General features: G+C 52.2%; 1 protein-coding gene across 1 annotated transcript in view; it reads left to right on the forward strand.

Annotated features, from left to right (window-relative positions):
- The first annotated feature begins 13,955 nt into the window (after positions 1-13,955).
- The window catches only part of LOC143817468 (short transient receptor potential channel 2-like), a 135,524-nt gene continuing 135,110 nt past the window's right edge, over positions 13,956-14,369 (forward strand). The window contains exon 1 of the mRNA XM_077298902.1: positions 13,956-14,094. Within this exon, the coding sequence (XP_077155017.1) occupies positions 14,059-14,094 (36 nt within the window). The 5' untranslated portion in view covers positions 13,956-14,058. The remainder of the gene's footprint in view (positions 14,095-14,369) is intronic.

The raw sequence follows: 14,369 nt of genomic DNA on the forward strand, positions 1-14,369 counted from the left end.
GTGGAAAAAACAAAAGTATATACAACACGTGGCTAATGAGTAGCGTTTTTTAGAGCTCAACATGAATATGGTCAATATAATATAGTACATTCATAGACATCTAGTCTTGCAGAGAGAGGTGAATAAATTCAAGCCTTTAATATTACGTGTTGATCTAACCAAAGGGAAGGATGGTGAAAGATAGTATAGAACGTACCGTACTATTAGTGAACTTTGCGTAAAGAAAAGGGACAATTGTGTCCCCGGGCATATAGAGGGCAGCGCCTATGATAGAAAAAAGTGAAGGGTGACCCTAGCAGTCGGTGTATCAAGTGCCAGGTGGAATGTGAATAGGAGGCATACCTGTAAGGAACATATATACTGAACCAGGTAAACTAAGGAGAGAAAAGAATCAGGTTGAACAAACCTGAAGTGACACTGCAGAGAATGCAGACGAATTCTTAAAGGGCACCTGTCACCCCGTTTTTTCAGTATGAGATAAAAATACTGTTAAATAGGGCTGAGCTGTGCATTACAACAGTGTATTTTGTGGACCCCGATTCCCCACCTATGCTGCCAAAATACGTTACCAAAGTAGCCATTTTCGCCTGTCAATCAGGCTGGTCTGGTCAAATGGGCGTGGTGTCTTCCCCCAGATCTTGCTTAGTTTTCCGTTGGTGGCGTAGTGGTTTGCGCATGTCCAAGGTCCCGAATCCACTGCACAGGGGAGTTAAAAGAGCGCGATGTGCACTATTTCATTGGTGATCGGTGGGGGCGGCCATCTTCGCCGAGATGCGAACTCTGCTTCAGGAAAATGGCCGCCGCGATCTCCATCTGCGCACGCGCGGCATCCCGCGGCCATTTTCCTGAAGCCGCGGCCAGCAGAGCGCCGCTTCTGCGCACGCGCGGCCAAAGGAAGATGGCCGCCCCCACCGATCACCAATGAAATAGTGCACATCGCGCTCTTTTAACTCCCCTGTGCAGTGGATTCGGGACCTTGGGCATGCGCACACCACTACGCCACCAACGGAAAACTACGCAAGATCTGGGGGAAGACACCACGCCCTTTTGACCAGACCAGCCTGATTGACAGGCGAAAACGGCTACTTTGGTAACGTATTTTGGCAGCATAGGTGGGGAATCGGGGTCCACAAAATACACTGTTGTAATGCACAGCTCAGGCCCTATTTAACAGTATTTTTATCTCATACTGAAAAAACGGGGTGACAGGTTCCCTTTAAAGGTGAGTTACCTGGTGATAGTAGATGGGGAGTATGCCGGAGTCAGACGCGGTATCCCCCGCTCGTCTGATGTGCGCAGTGTGCGTGCGCATATTTCTAAAGGAGAGGCGTGTCCCAATGAAGCCGCACACCCAATAAGGGAGCGTTCACTAAGGGCGGAAGTGACGCCGTCGGTGGTAACCGGGCGCGTCGCTAGGGAAATAGTGTGTGCAGCACCGCAGATATGGTCCACCCCCGGATATGGTGTCATGGTGTGGGAGCAGTCCGTGTGTAACACGGTCCGGCGATGAACGTTCCGCCTCAGATGTGGTACGGTACAAGTTTATCAGAGGGAGGGGAGACCCAGGGAGGGGCGGTACAGTGCTATGGATGGGCAATGGAAAGAAAAGAGAAGAAAAAGGGCCGTGATGCTAAGTTCGACCTCATAGTGGATCCAGGCATATATGACATAGCTGGGTGAGGTGAGCTATGTCCGTGGAACAATATCCTGGCAAGGAGGTGACAGCAGGAGTGGTGCACAGCAGATAACCTTCAATAAAGACGACTCTATAACAGAGAAACGAAGTATTAGAACATGAAGTTTATCATACGTTCATATAATGTACAGTATAGAAATGGAAACAGGCATAGATCATAAACTTTATAATACTTGTAGAACCCTATACAGTCATTGTAAATGGAGTTATGATGTACATAATAGAGACGTGTCTATAGTGTGCCATTAATGTCACCATGCCTATGAAACTATGCAAATTCAGGTATACTGGAACCGTAGTTCTCAATTGATAAAAATTGCATGAATGTATTCTTTGGAATAAAATGAAGATGACCCATATAGACTAGGTACCTGGATACAGTAAAAAGGATTTAAGACGATGCTGTGAACCTGTGAAAGTAGAGGGCCTGAAAACCACACATAAAGCGAAATGAATACATAATTATAAAAATGAATACATAATTATAAAAAAGTTTTTTATAGAAAGGCTGCCAAATCATAGTCCCTATTGAGGCCCTTCGGATGTAAGGTGTCCAGGGTATGGATCCAAAAGGCCTCCCTACTCTTGAGACGGGTTATTCTATTCCCTCCTCGCCTAGATGGGGGTATGTGCTCGATGACCTGGAATTTGAGCTGAGAAATACTATGGCCTTTAGCAGAGGCGTAGCTAGGGATTCAGCCCAGGGGGGGCGAGACATCTGAGTGGGCCCCTAACCTTTGATTACAACTATGGTGATGCACCCTAATAGTGGACGTAGGAGAACCTCATCAGATGATCCTGCTTCAACAAAAAAAAAAAATCTCCACAAGACCAATATTACCACCATATTGTGACCACATAGGGGTAGATACCAGTCCTACAAAGCATACAAGTGATCACTGCACAGTTACAGATGGCATACCTCCCAACTTTAGGGGAAGGGAAAGAGGGATAAAGTCAGCGGCGCGCTACGCGCGCCGCGGCAAATTTTAGGCCACACCCATTTCACAACTAGCCACGCCCCAACCACACCCATTTAGCACTTCTGATCACAATGTTTCGTTAACAATAATTATGAACAAAAAAATATGGCCACACACGACGCTCCATACTGTACAATGGCCATTGGCCACATTATGCTCCATACTGTATAATGGCCCCACATGATGCTGCGTACAGTATACTTGCCCCACGTGATGGGGCACGTATAAAATGCCCCATAGCATAAAATACGCTGACACACCCTGACTACGGATCAATATTTTGGGGACATTTCTCCGTATTACGCCCGTAGTACGGCCGTATAATACGTGGCGTATTGTCTTACGCCGAGTGTGACGCCGGCCTTACTGGTATAATTATTATAGGGGCCAAGTCCCTTTTGTATATATCTCCCTGATATACACCGAGCACCATTTTGTGTTCATGTAATTTGTGTTATGGGTTCGACAGGGCTAAAAACATAGTAACACCCACGGAGCACATCTGCCCGGCACCAGGTCCTCCTGACCCCCGGAGTGCGCATACGTGAAGTGCGACCGAAGATTCCTGAGGCGGTGGAGTCAGAGGTGAGTAACGGGGTGAGGGGTCGGCATGCTGCTGCCGTATTTAGCATTTTGGGTGACAATACCCCTTTAACGATAACCATGGGGAGAGGGGTGCTGCACCAGGTTGGTGGAGAATCCGATGGATGGGTACCAGGGCCCAGGGGGAGAGTGGGAGCGGGGTGCGCTGCATGGGGAGACAAAGTTTGTGTCAGTCCTCCTAATGCTGTCAGATCAGAGTCTCTGCTGTAACGGGCAGCGCTGCATGGAGAGGGGGAGAGACACATTCACTTACAGTCAGTCTGCAGATCCCCGCTCGCTGCTCCCGCGGTCACGAGAAACCAGTCCGGGTGCTGGCGCTGCCGCTCTAGTGTCCTCAGAGTCCGCCCACGTTGAGGAGGAAGCCGGAGGCGGGCGGTGAGGCAACTCAAGGGGGCGTGGCTACAACGCAGACAGTCCCAGGCAGGGAACGGAACGAACAGCTGCGGGTACAGTAATCGGGCTCTCTCTACGTCCCGGAAGTGGGCGGGGCTTCACTGGCGGCCGCAAATTCGGGATTTTAAATGCCCGAAGCGGGACAGCGGGACCCCGGTGCCAAAGCGGGACTGTCCCGCTGAAATCGGGACGGTTGGGAGGTATGCAGATGGTGTCTTACCACTGACGTTCTTTCTGATGGAATCGTTCACTTTTCCATCTGGCCCAGACCGACATGGCGACTTCTTCCACCCAGGACTCAGCTGCAGAGAATACAACAAAGACACATTTCACTTCTCATATTCCAGCCCCATCACCATCTATTCCCAACCTGCACAAACTCCTCATCCTGCTGATACCCCAATACTGAGCTGCTGCTGCCGTATGTGTCCCTATTATTGCTCCTGCTGTGTGATACAAATGCAATGCTCCTCATACTGCATCACATAGTAATGCCACCACTGTGCCCTTACATAGTACAATGTCTCCTTTGTGCTCTCACGGTAGCCCCAAACTCTTTACAGGCCCCCATAGTAGTCCCCACACTGTATGATGGCCTACACTGTATGATGGCCCGACAGCAGCCTTCAAACTGTATAGTGTTTAGCTTCCACACTGTATAATGACTCCTGCCTTAGGTCCCACGCTGTGTACCGGCCCCCACATTATTTACCACACTTCATAATGACCCCTCCATTAGCTTCCATACTGTATAATGACCCCTGCATTAGCTTCCACACTGTATAATGGAACCCGCTGTAGCTCCCACTCCTTGGATTCTGGTCACTGTCTGTCCCTCTCTGTGGGCTGATACTTGCACAGCCCTGAAATATATGAGAAAGACCTAAATAGAAGAAACTGCCAGTGGGTGTGTATAGAGGCCATCATATGGGTATAGTTCCCTGAATGTGTCCAGGTAACCCTAAAGGAATACTCTTGTCTGGACAAGACCCCAAAGAGGGAAACGGAAATGATGGAACCAGAAAAAAAAGGGGGAGGTAGAATATTACCAATCTAAAGAAAAAAGTACACCCCCTGGCTCTTCTGTTCCTTTTTCCTCTTCTCCCCCTTGGGGATCTTGTGGTCTAGACTGAGTATATGTAAATGGACCCACACCCATTTACACATACACCCACTGTATACGCCGTACGCACCACACACCCACTGTATACACCGTACGCACCACACACCCACTGTATACACCGTACGCACCACACACACACTGTATACACCGTACGCACCACACACCCACTGTATACACCGTACGCACCACACACACACTGTATACACCGTACGCACCACACACACACTGTATACACCGTACGCACCACACCCACTGTATACGCCGTACGCACCACACACCCACTGTATACACCGTACGCACCACACACACACTGTATACGCCGTACGCACCACACACTGTATACGCCGTACGCACCACACACACCGTATACGCCGTACGCACCACACCCACTGTATAAACCGTACGCACCACACACACACACACTGTATACGCCGTACGCACCACACACAGTATACGCCATACGCAACACACACACACTGGACAGGTGTACCTAATAAAGTGGCCAGTGAGTGTATATACAATATATACAATACACTATATACAATATACACTCACTGGCCACTTTATTAGGTACACCTGTCCAACTTCTTGTTAACACTTAATTTCTAATCAGCCAATCACATGGCGGCAACTCAGTGCATTTAGGCATGTAGACATGGTCAAGACAATCTCCTGCAGTTCAAACCGAGCATCAGTATGGGGAAGAAAGGTGATTTGAGTGCCTTTGAACGTGGCATGGTTGTTGGTGCCAGAAGGGCTGGTCTGAGTATTTCAGAAACTGCTGATCTACTGGGATTTTCACGCACAACCATCTCTAGGGTTTACAGAGAATGGTCCGAAAAAGAAAAAAAATCCAGTGAGCGGCAGTTCTGTGGGCGGAAATGCCTTGTTGATGCCAGAGGTCAGAGGAGAATGGGCAGACTGGTTCGAGCTGATAGAAAGGCAACAGTGACTCAAATCGCCACCCGTTACAACCAAGGTAGGCCTAAGAGCATCTCTGAACGCACAGTGCGTTGAACTTTGAGGCAGATGGGCTACAGCAGCAGAAGACCACACCGGGTACCACTCCTTTCAGCTAAGAACAGGAAACTGAGGCTACAATTTGTACAAGCTCATCGAAATTGGACAGTAGAAGATTGGAAAAACGTTGCTTGGTCTGATGAGTCTCGATTTCTGCTGCGACATTCGGATGGTAGGGTCAGAATTTGGCGTAAACAACATGAAAGCATGGATCCATCCTGCCTTGTATGGAGCATCTTTGGGATGTGCAGCCGACAAATCTGCGGCAACTGTGTGATGCCATCATGTCAATATGGACCAAAATCTCTGAGGAATGCTTCCAGCACCTTGTTGAGTCTATGCCACGAAGAATTGAGGCAGTTCTGAAGGCAAAAGGGGTCCAACCCGTTACTAGCATGGTGTACCTAATAAAGTGGCCAGTGAGTGTATACATAAACCAACTTTACAGAACACAACCTACATACTCACCACCCAAGGCTCAAGTTCGATGCCTGCAAACCTTCTATTCAGGGAACAGGAATACAAAACAAAAACCTAGGGTGTAAAGATATCAGCCCACCACCAGGATATAGGAGCGCTAACGGACTAAGGCACCCCGAAGGAGAAACCCCTCCAGAGATGGGCCGCCCTCCAGGCACCCAGTCCTCCGCACTCCAGAGAACGTACCTTCACCAGGGCACCTAGGATGCTGCTACAAACTTCATCTACACGGAGGATTTTACTCTGCGTCGTAACTAAAACTCGTGCGTTCCACGTGAAGTACCAGACCACTGCGCTGACTAAGAATAAAGTGACTCGGTCCCTTCTCCCGAGGTCTCTGAATGCTCCATAGGCCCACTCGGCATAGGACAGAGTGGCCAGCCGCGGCCAACCAATGGAAGCGCCCACCCTGTTGTACACCTCTGTATTAAAGGGACAATGAAGCAGGAAGTGCTCCATGCTTTCCAGCATGGTAGCACAAGCCTCACGGGGACAATTCCTGTCCACGGAGCTCCTGTGCTTCAAATTGTCCCTCACATACAACTTACCTTGGAAGCAGCGCCAAGTCAAGTCCCAATACTTCTTGGGGATCCTGCTAGAATTTAACAAACTTAACCCAACCTCTAGATACCGACTCGGGCAGTCCTTGAGGACCAATGGTCTCTGAAAATGCGAAAGCAAGACCCGCATGTCGAGGAGTTTCCTCGGGAGGGACCTCACTTCCCACATTCCCAGACCCCACCGGCGCATCATCTTCAGAACCGGGGTAACATAAGCCGGGAGATGCCCGTGCGGTGTGCGAAGATCCTTCAATCTTCCCCCTGTCTCCCATTCCTGGAAGAAAGGCTGAAACCATCCCTTGCAGGAGAATACCCACGGAGGAGCCCTCTCTTTCCAGAGGTTTGCCACGTTAACTTTCAAAAAGGTGTTCACTAGGAACACCACGGGGTTTACTATATTCAACCCCCCTAGTCTCCTCGTGCGATAAGTGACCTCCCGTTTGACTAGGTTTAGTCTATTCCCCCATAACATCTGGAAGAACAGACTGTAGACCCGTGTCCAGAGAGACTCCGGCAAGACACAGACGCTGCCCAGGTAGATTAACAAGGGGAGCAGGAAAGCTTTGCACAGGTCAACCCTTTCCCTCAGGGTCAAAGACCAACCCTTCCATTGGTCCACTTTTTGGGCGACACCCTTGATTCTGCCTTCCCAGTTTTTCGTGGGGTAATCACCCTGGCCAAATTCGATGCCTAGGACTTTGGCATGTTCTTGGGGTTCGGGGAGGGTGTCCGGAAGATCAAACGTGGGATCCCCGCCTCCCAGCCAGAGACTCTCACACTTGTCCTGGTTGACCTTGGACCCGGATGCCTCCGAGTAGCTCTCCACTTCTGACATCACCACCATCGCCTCCTCTTGCGAAGAAACAAAGGCAGTAACGTCGTCCGCGTAGGCCACTACCCTCAGGATAGCCTCTGGCGCCAACCCGCCCATCCTCACCCCCGCCAACGGTCCACAATCAACCCTTCTGAGGAAGGGATCGATTGCAAACGCGTAAAGCAAAGGACTAAGAGGGCAGCCCTGGCGGACACCAGATTCCACCCCGAAAGGTTGTCCATTCCACCCGTTTACCAGAGGGAAAGTCTCAGCCCCTGCATACAAGGTCTTAAGCCAGTCCACAAACTCTCCAGGCAGACCATACCTCAAAAGAGTGGACCAGAGGTACTCGTGGTCGACCCGATCAAAGGCTTTTGCCTGATCCAGGGTCAGCAAGATCCCCTTCCAAAGGCCTGCCCTGCCTTGCTCCATGGCCTCTCGGACACCCAGAACAGCACTGAAAGTGCTACGGCCAGGAACGCAACAGTGCTGGGCCTCCGAAAGGAGCCACGGTGCAAACTTCACCAGCCTATTGAAGAGTATCTTAGCCATAACCTTCCTGTCCACATTGAGAAGTGATATGGGACGCCAATTCTCAATGCGTGACGGGTCCTTACCCTTTGACAAAATGATCAAAGCCGACCTCCTTAATGATCTCGGCAGAGTGCCCGAGGAGAGACACTCATTAAACACCTGAGTCAAGAGGGGGACCAAGGAGTCCCTAAAGGTCTTAAAGAACTCGGATGTTAAGCCATCCGGACCTGGCGATTTTTTGGGCCGGAGCCCATCGATCGCCAGTCTCACTTCCTCTTCTTTGATCGCTTCTGCCAAACCGCCCAGCGAGAGGTCAGCCCCTGGCTCAGGAACAGCTTCAGCCAGGAAAGCCGACATCCTGTCATGATCCAGTTCCTTCCTTCCCAAGAGGTGCGAGTAGTATGAACTGACGACCTCCAAGATTCCTGATCTGGACCTTCTCAGGGATCCCGTACTGTCCATCAGCCCTGTCACTATCTTACTATTCACTGACATCTTGCAGCTTCTGTAAGGGTCAGGCGAGCAGTACTTCCCGTAGTCCCTCTCAAAAACCAAAGATGCGTGCCTATCGTACTGACACCTCTTTAGCAAGGATTTCACACTGGAGATCGCCTCGCGGCTACCCCCAGTCGAGACAAGTTGCTCGAGTTTCCTCCTCAGGCTCTGATACAGGCGATCCCTGTTCAGGCTTCTGAGGTTCGAGAGTTGCCGGAAGAATCTCGCCACCCGATGTTTGAACATCTCCCACCACTCAGACTTAGTGTTACTTAGGCCCAGCAGCGGTACCTGGCTCTGAAGAAATTCCTCAAAGGACCGTCTTACAGCTTCTTCCTCAAGGAGTGACGAATTCAGCTTCCAATAACCTCTTCCCATCCGAGGAGTCTCTGTAATGCTCAGAGAAAACATAATCAAACAGTGATCGGAGAATTCCACCTCCACAACCGACAAGGGCGAGGAGACGGCATCCCCCTTCAAATAAAACCTGTCTAACCTAGACCTGCACTGACTACCTCTAAAAAAGGTGAACCCCGCGTGGCCTGTGTTGTGCCGGATGTGGACATCCACCAGGCGTGCCTCACTTACTATCCTATTTAGCGCGACGCAATCATAAGCCAGCCGGTCTCCGGAACCTCCTCTATCACAGGGTCTCATGACGTTGTTGAAATCCCCTCCAAAGACCACCTGCCGACTCGAAAATAAGAAAGGTTTGATCTTCATGAAGAGACACTTGCGGTCCCACTTGGACTGGGGACCGTAGATGTTAATGAGCCGAAGCTCCTGTCCCCCAATGGAGACATCTAGGATCAAGCATCTCCCCATTTCTAACTCGATCAATCGTCTGCATTCAACCGCTGCGGTCTTAAAAAGGACCGCCACCCCGCTATACGGCTCGGCCGCAAGAGACCAGTAGGAGGGCCCGTGCCTCCACTCCCGCCTTGCTTTATGCATGGTTGATAGGTCGGTCAACCTGGTCTCCTGCAAAAACAAAATGTCGGCGTCAAGTTGGCCGAGAAAATGAAAGGCCGTGTACCTTGCCACATCTGACTTTATGCTGGCAACATTAATGGTTGCCAGCGTCAACGGGGTGGGTGCCGCCATCATGATTGATTGAATTAGATAGCCTTTTTCTTCCCACCCCCAACAGTTTCACCCTCTTCCTCTGACAATGATGAGTTTTTAGTGCGCTTAAGACAAACAGACTCATCCATTCTCTCCTTACATACACTCTGGCCCTTGTCTGGTGGTCCTGAGGTAGTCCCCCCCCCCAGAAGGCTTTGTATTTGCCCCCTGAGAAGAAGACCCAGCGACCTCCTGAGCCCCAACAACCTTGTCTGCAACCTCCGGCCCCGGGTCCCCATCGCCCCCCTCTGGAGGGGAGTCCTGGAGGGCCCGGAACCGGTTAGAGAGATCCACCAGAGGGGGGGCGGCTGGACCTTCCAATGGCACCTGGATCAGGGCTACGGAGTCAGAGGGGTCGCACTCCAAGGAGGAGGCTCGAGGCCCAGACCCCCTCTTATCCTTAGTTGTTTTCCTGTTACCCTTTTTCTTTTGCTGTGACCACTCCCCCTCTCCCTCATCCAGACTGTCACCGGATGAAGGTTCCTGGGCAGACATGGCGTCCTTTTGCTCCTCCCTTTCAAGTCTCTTGACTTCCTCGCTCAATTCGCCGTCTTTAGGATCCTCAGCTGCAAGTGAAGCACCCGGGTCAGAGTTTAGGGTCATTACTCCCTGCCCCCTGTTCCCATGGCGCTGCTCCTGCCGCCTGATATTGGATGGCGGCAGCCTGCTCCTCACCGGTTCCCTGCCTCCTCCCCCTCTGCTGGTCCCTTCACCGGCGAGATTAGTCCCGGCTTTCGCCTGTCCCGCACTCGCCGCTTTCAGGACCGCATTGGCAAAGGAACGCGGACAGCGACTGAACGGGTGACCGAGGTCACCACACAGGTTACACCTAATCCTGCCACAGGTAGCAGCAAGATGGCCGAGGTCCCCACACAGTGCGCATTTCTGGGTGGTACACTGCGCACTGAAGTGTGTGGGGCTGCCGCACCTGTGACAGACCTTAGGCTGCCCCCAGTAGAAAATCAAGATACTGTCCCTCCCCAAAAATGTTGAGGAAGGGATATGGGTAACGGTGTTTCCTGAAACCTTCAATTTCACCATGAAGGTCCAGGCTCCTGACCAGATACCATGCTCATCGAGGGTCTTCTCGGGAATACCGACGATGTCACCGTATCGTCCAACCCAGGTGGAGATGTCGACACAGGAAAGTGACTCGTTACTGGTCAAAACGGTCACCTTCCTGACCGAGTTCTGGCGGGATATTGCTACAGCGAGGAAACCCTGCCATTCGGGGAGACCCCGAGCCAGCTCGTGGCGAGACCAGAAAAGGTCAAGGCCCTCCGGTCTCACGAAGCTGACATCGAAGTAGGAGGTCCCATAGGGATGGATCAAGGCAAAGATGTCATATGCCACGAAGCCCATCCCCAGCAGGAGCTCAGCAACCTTTGACCGATCAGGACAGGCATCATTGCTTACCCACTGGAGACGGGCCACGTTCCTACGGTTACTCCTCTGCCCCGGTGTCGGCAGAGACCAGACAGTCTCTGCCCCTCTGTCTCGGAAGGCGGAAAGACCGTGTCTCTCTATCCAGAAAGACAGATCAACCTCCCTCCCCTCTACATTGATGGAACTCTCCCCTTTCCTCAGGGCGTCCAGGAAGCGCTGTTGCAAGTCACCATCCTCAGGGTCACCAGACAAGGGCGCACTACTACCCCCAGCAGTGACAGCTCCTGAATAGCTTGGGGCTGAAGCCCCCGCCACCGCTGGGGGGGCAGCGGGACCACTACCTGCTTCCCCTCCACCAACACCAGTAAAGCTCTCCTCATTCACTCCGCCACTACTCCTATCGTTGGCAACATCACTACTCCCATCATTCACTCCACCACTACTCCCACCATTCACTCCACCACTACTCCCATCATTCCCCTCACCACTTCCCATCACTTTATTACCAGTATTCTCACCACCATTTGTCCCAGTGTTCTCTGCACCTTCCACAGTAACATCCATTCCTTCCTCACTTGTGTCTGGCTTCTCTGCACTCACACCTACTGGACCGGGGGAGGGGTGCAGCACCACACCCGTTTTCCCTTCATTGGTGTTTTGTTGTTTCTCTGGAGCGCCTTGCCCCCCTACTGCAGCAGTTTGTATTTTATTATTCTGGGCCCGCTGCATGTTGGGGGGCACCGCCTGCCCCGCACCCGCAGACTTCAGGGTCCTGGTGTCACATTTGGGTGATGGAGCACTCTGTCCTCCTGTCACTGCAGGGCGCCCAGTGTTCCCTGCAGCTGATTTTTCCTGCTTTTTTTTCCATTTTGGACTCGCTGCTCCCCTATTGCAGCTGTGTGCCTCTTCTCTGTTGAGGTGCACTGCGCCCCTGTCACAACAGTGCGCCCCCCTTTCGCCGCACCAAGTTTCTCGGACCTGCCCCCCACAGCCCCGGCGTCAGCCGGCTCAGCCGTAGTGAGCAGGGATGGAGTCTGCCCACGCCGTCCCCCTTTCGCAACGGCGTGGACATCCCCCTCGCCCTCCCCGGCCCCGGCGATAACCGGCTTAGCCGCGGAGGGCAGAGAGGGAAACTCCTCGGGGTCCCCTATGTCCGGCGCCGTGAGTACCACCACAGCCTCACCCCCTGCACTGTTCCCCGCACAGACGGTAGCCACGCCGGACGTCCTCCTCCTCTCCACACCTTGCCTATGCCCCGGACCCACTGCAGAGCCCGTGCCTTTAGGTTTGGTGGGGTTTACACAGGAGGTGGTAGGTGTAACATCATCCATCAGTACATATCTGTAACTCACCACCTCCCGTGCGGTCTCCTTCGTTGTCTTCTTCCTCTTCTTTGTTTCCTCTGCTGGCTCGTCCTCACCAAAGGAGAAGCGGTCCAGGTTCACTGGAGACTCCAGCTGTCGGATCTCCTGTAGCAGAACGCCCTCCTCCTCTTCCTCCGCTGACACTGCAGCCTGTGCTGTCGGAGTCCTCTGCCGTGCCGGGAGGCCGCTTCCTTGTTGTCGGCTCTGCGACTCACTCTCCCGACTGGTTCCAGCTTGTAGGACTCCAGTCACAGCCCCGTCGTCGTCCTCCTCCTCCTCGTCGCTTAGGACGCCGGCTGGCGGTTCTCCTGAGGTATTTAACCCCTTCATTTCTGAGAACCGCCGCTGGTTCTTAAACCTCTCCAGGAAGGGACCTGCGCTTTTCTCAATCCCCTCCCGGAGGAGCACTAACCGGGCCACCTCATCTCTGAGGGCTCTGAACCTCTGGGAGGTCGCAGGTCTCTCCTTGCTAGAGGCTCGGGTGTTCAGGATCCGTGCCTCCTGCAGCTTCTCCTTCAGCCCGGTCAGTGCTTTGCCGGCGTCCTCATACTCACGTAGCATGGCGACCACTCGGGAGGAGAAGGTACTCGTGGACTCGCCGGAGCTCCTCTCCCCCCAGGATGTTCCTGGGCTCTCCTTCCTGGGGCCTGGGGTGCCCCTGTCTCCCTCTCTGGGCGGACGATGAGCCGTCTCAGGGTTGGAGTAGGTGGGTATGGTTCTTCTCACCCGTCCCGACCTCCTCAGTCCCTCTTGGGCTGGTTGCTGCTGCTGCTCTCTGTCCCCCGCCGGCACAGACCGGGGAACAGAAGCCTGGGAAGCCATGTCGGCCTCCCAGGAAGCCTGCCTCTCCCTGGGGAGAAGAGAGGCCGACTCTGGGCCTCCTGCTGGAAGTGCTGGAGCTCACAAGACAGGTGCTGCTCCTAGCAGGGTGTGACTGATTGTGGGCACCTGTCCTCCAGTCACCCCCAGAGCTCCACTCACTATTCTGCTGTTACATCGTGTCTTACCTCCAGAGCAGCACTTACTGTTCTGCTGTTACATCATGTCTTACCTCCAGTCACCTCCAGAGCTGCACTCACTGTTCTGCTGTTACATCGTGTCTTACCTCCAGAGCTGCACTCACTATTCTGCTGTTACATCGTGTCTTTGTTGGCAGATATGCAGCAGATAGAGACTTATTTGTGTGCAGGCAGAGTTTACACTTTTCTGACAGTAGATGGCGATGTTGTTAATGATATATGCTAAGCTGAATCCAATGCTTATACTTTTTTCAACAGCAGAAAAAAAAGGCAGCAACACTTACCTGCCCAGATCTTGGAACAAATGCACTGCAGGGTGCAGCCAGACCATAAAACAAGAGGTTAGCAACACGGGTGCAAAATACCAGATCAACAGCCACTCTCCACGTACCCACTCCTGGAGGGGGTGACTGCCCAGTATACAAGTGCACAATAAAGGCCCACATAGGGCGTTGTTCACACAATGGTACTGCATAGTGTCTGGTTCACAGATAGGCTGGTAAGTGTTGCTGCTTTTTTTTCTGCTGTTGAAAACTGAATTTTTGTAGACCTTGAGTCTCTAGTGGCTTTGCTATTTAGTTTAATGCATATACTTGTTGTACTTTGGTTTCACTTTCTCTCTGGTAAAGATCCTTCAGCCTATGTGCACATGTTATGGATTGGTGTGCGGATATTTCTGCACTAGTTTTTGCAAAATCCGCAGTGCGGATTACCCACGGATTTAAGAATACAAACCAAAAACAGGCAGAGATGCTTACCTGTCTAACTGGGCCT

This window comes from Ranitomeya variabilis, chromosome 3 (assembly GCF_051348905.1).
Source record: "Ranitomeya variabilis isolate aRanVar5 chromosome 3, aRanVar5.hap1, whole genome shotgun sequence".
NCBI lineage: Eukaryota > Metazoa > Chordata > Amphibia > Anura > Dendrobatidae > Ranitomeya > Ranitomeya variabilis.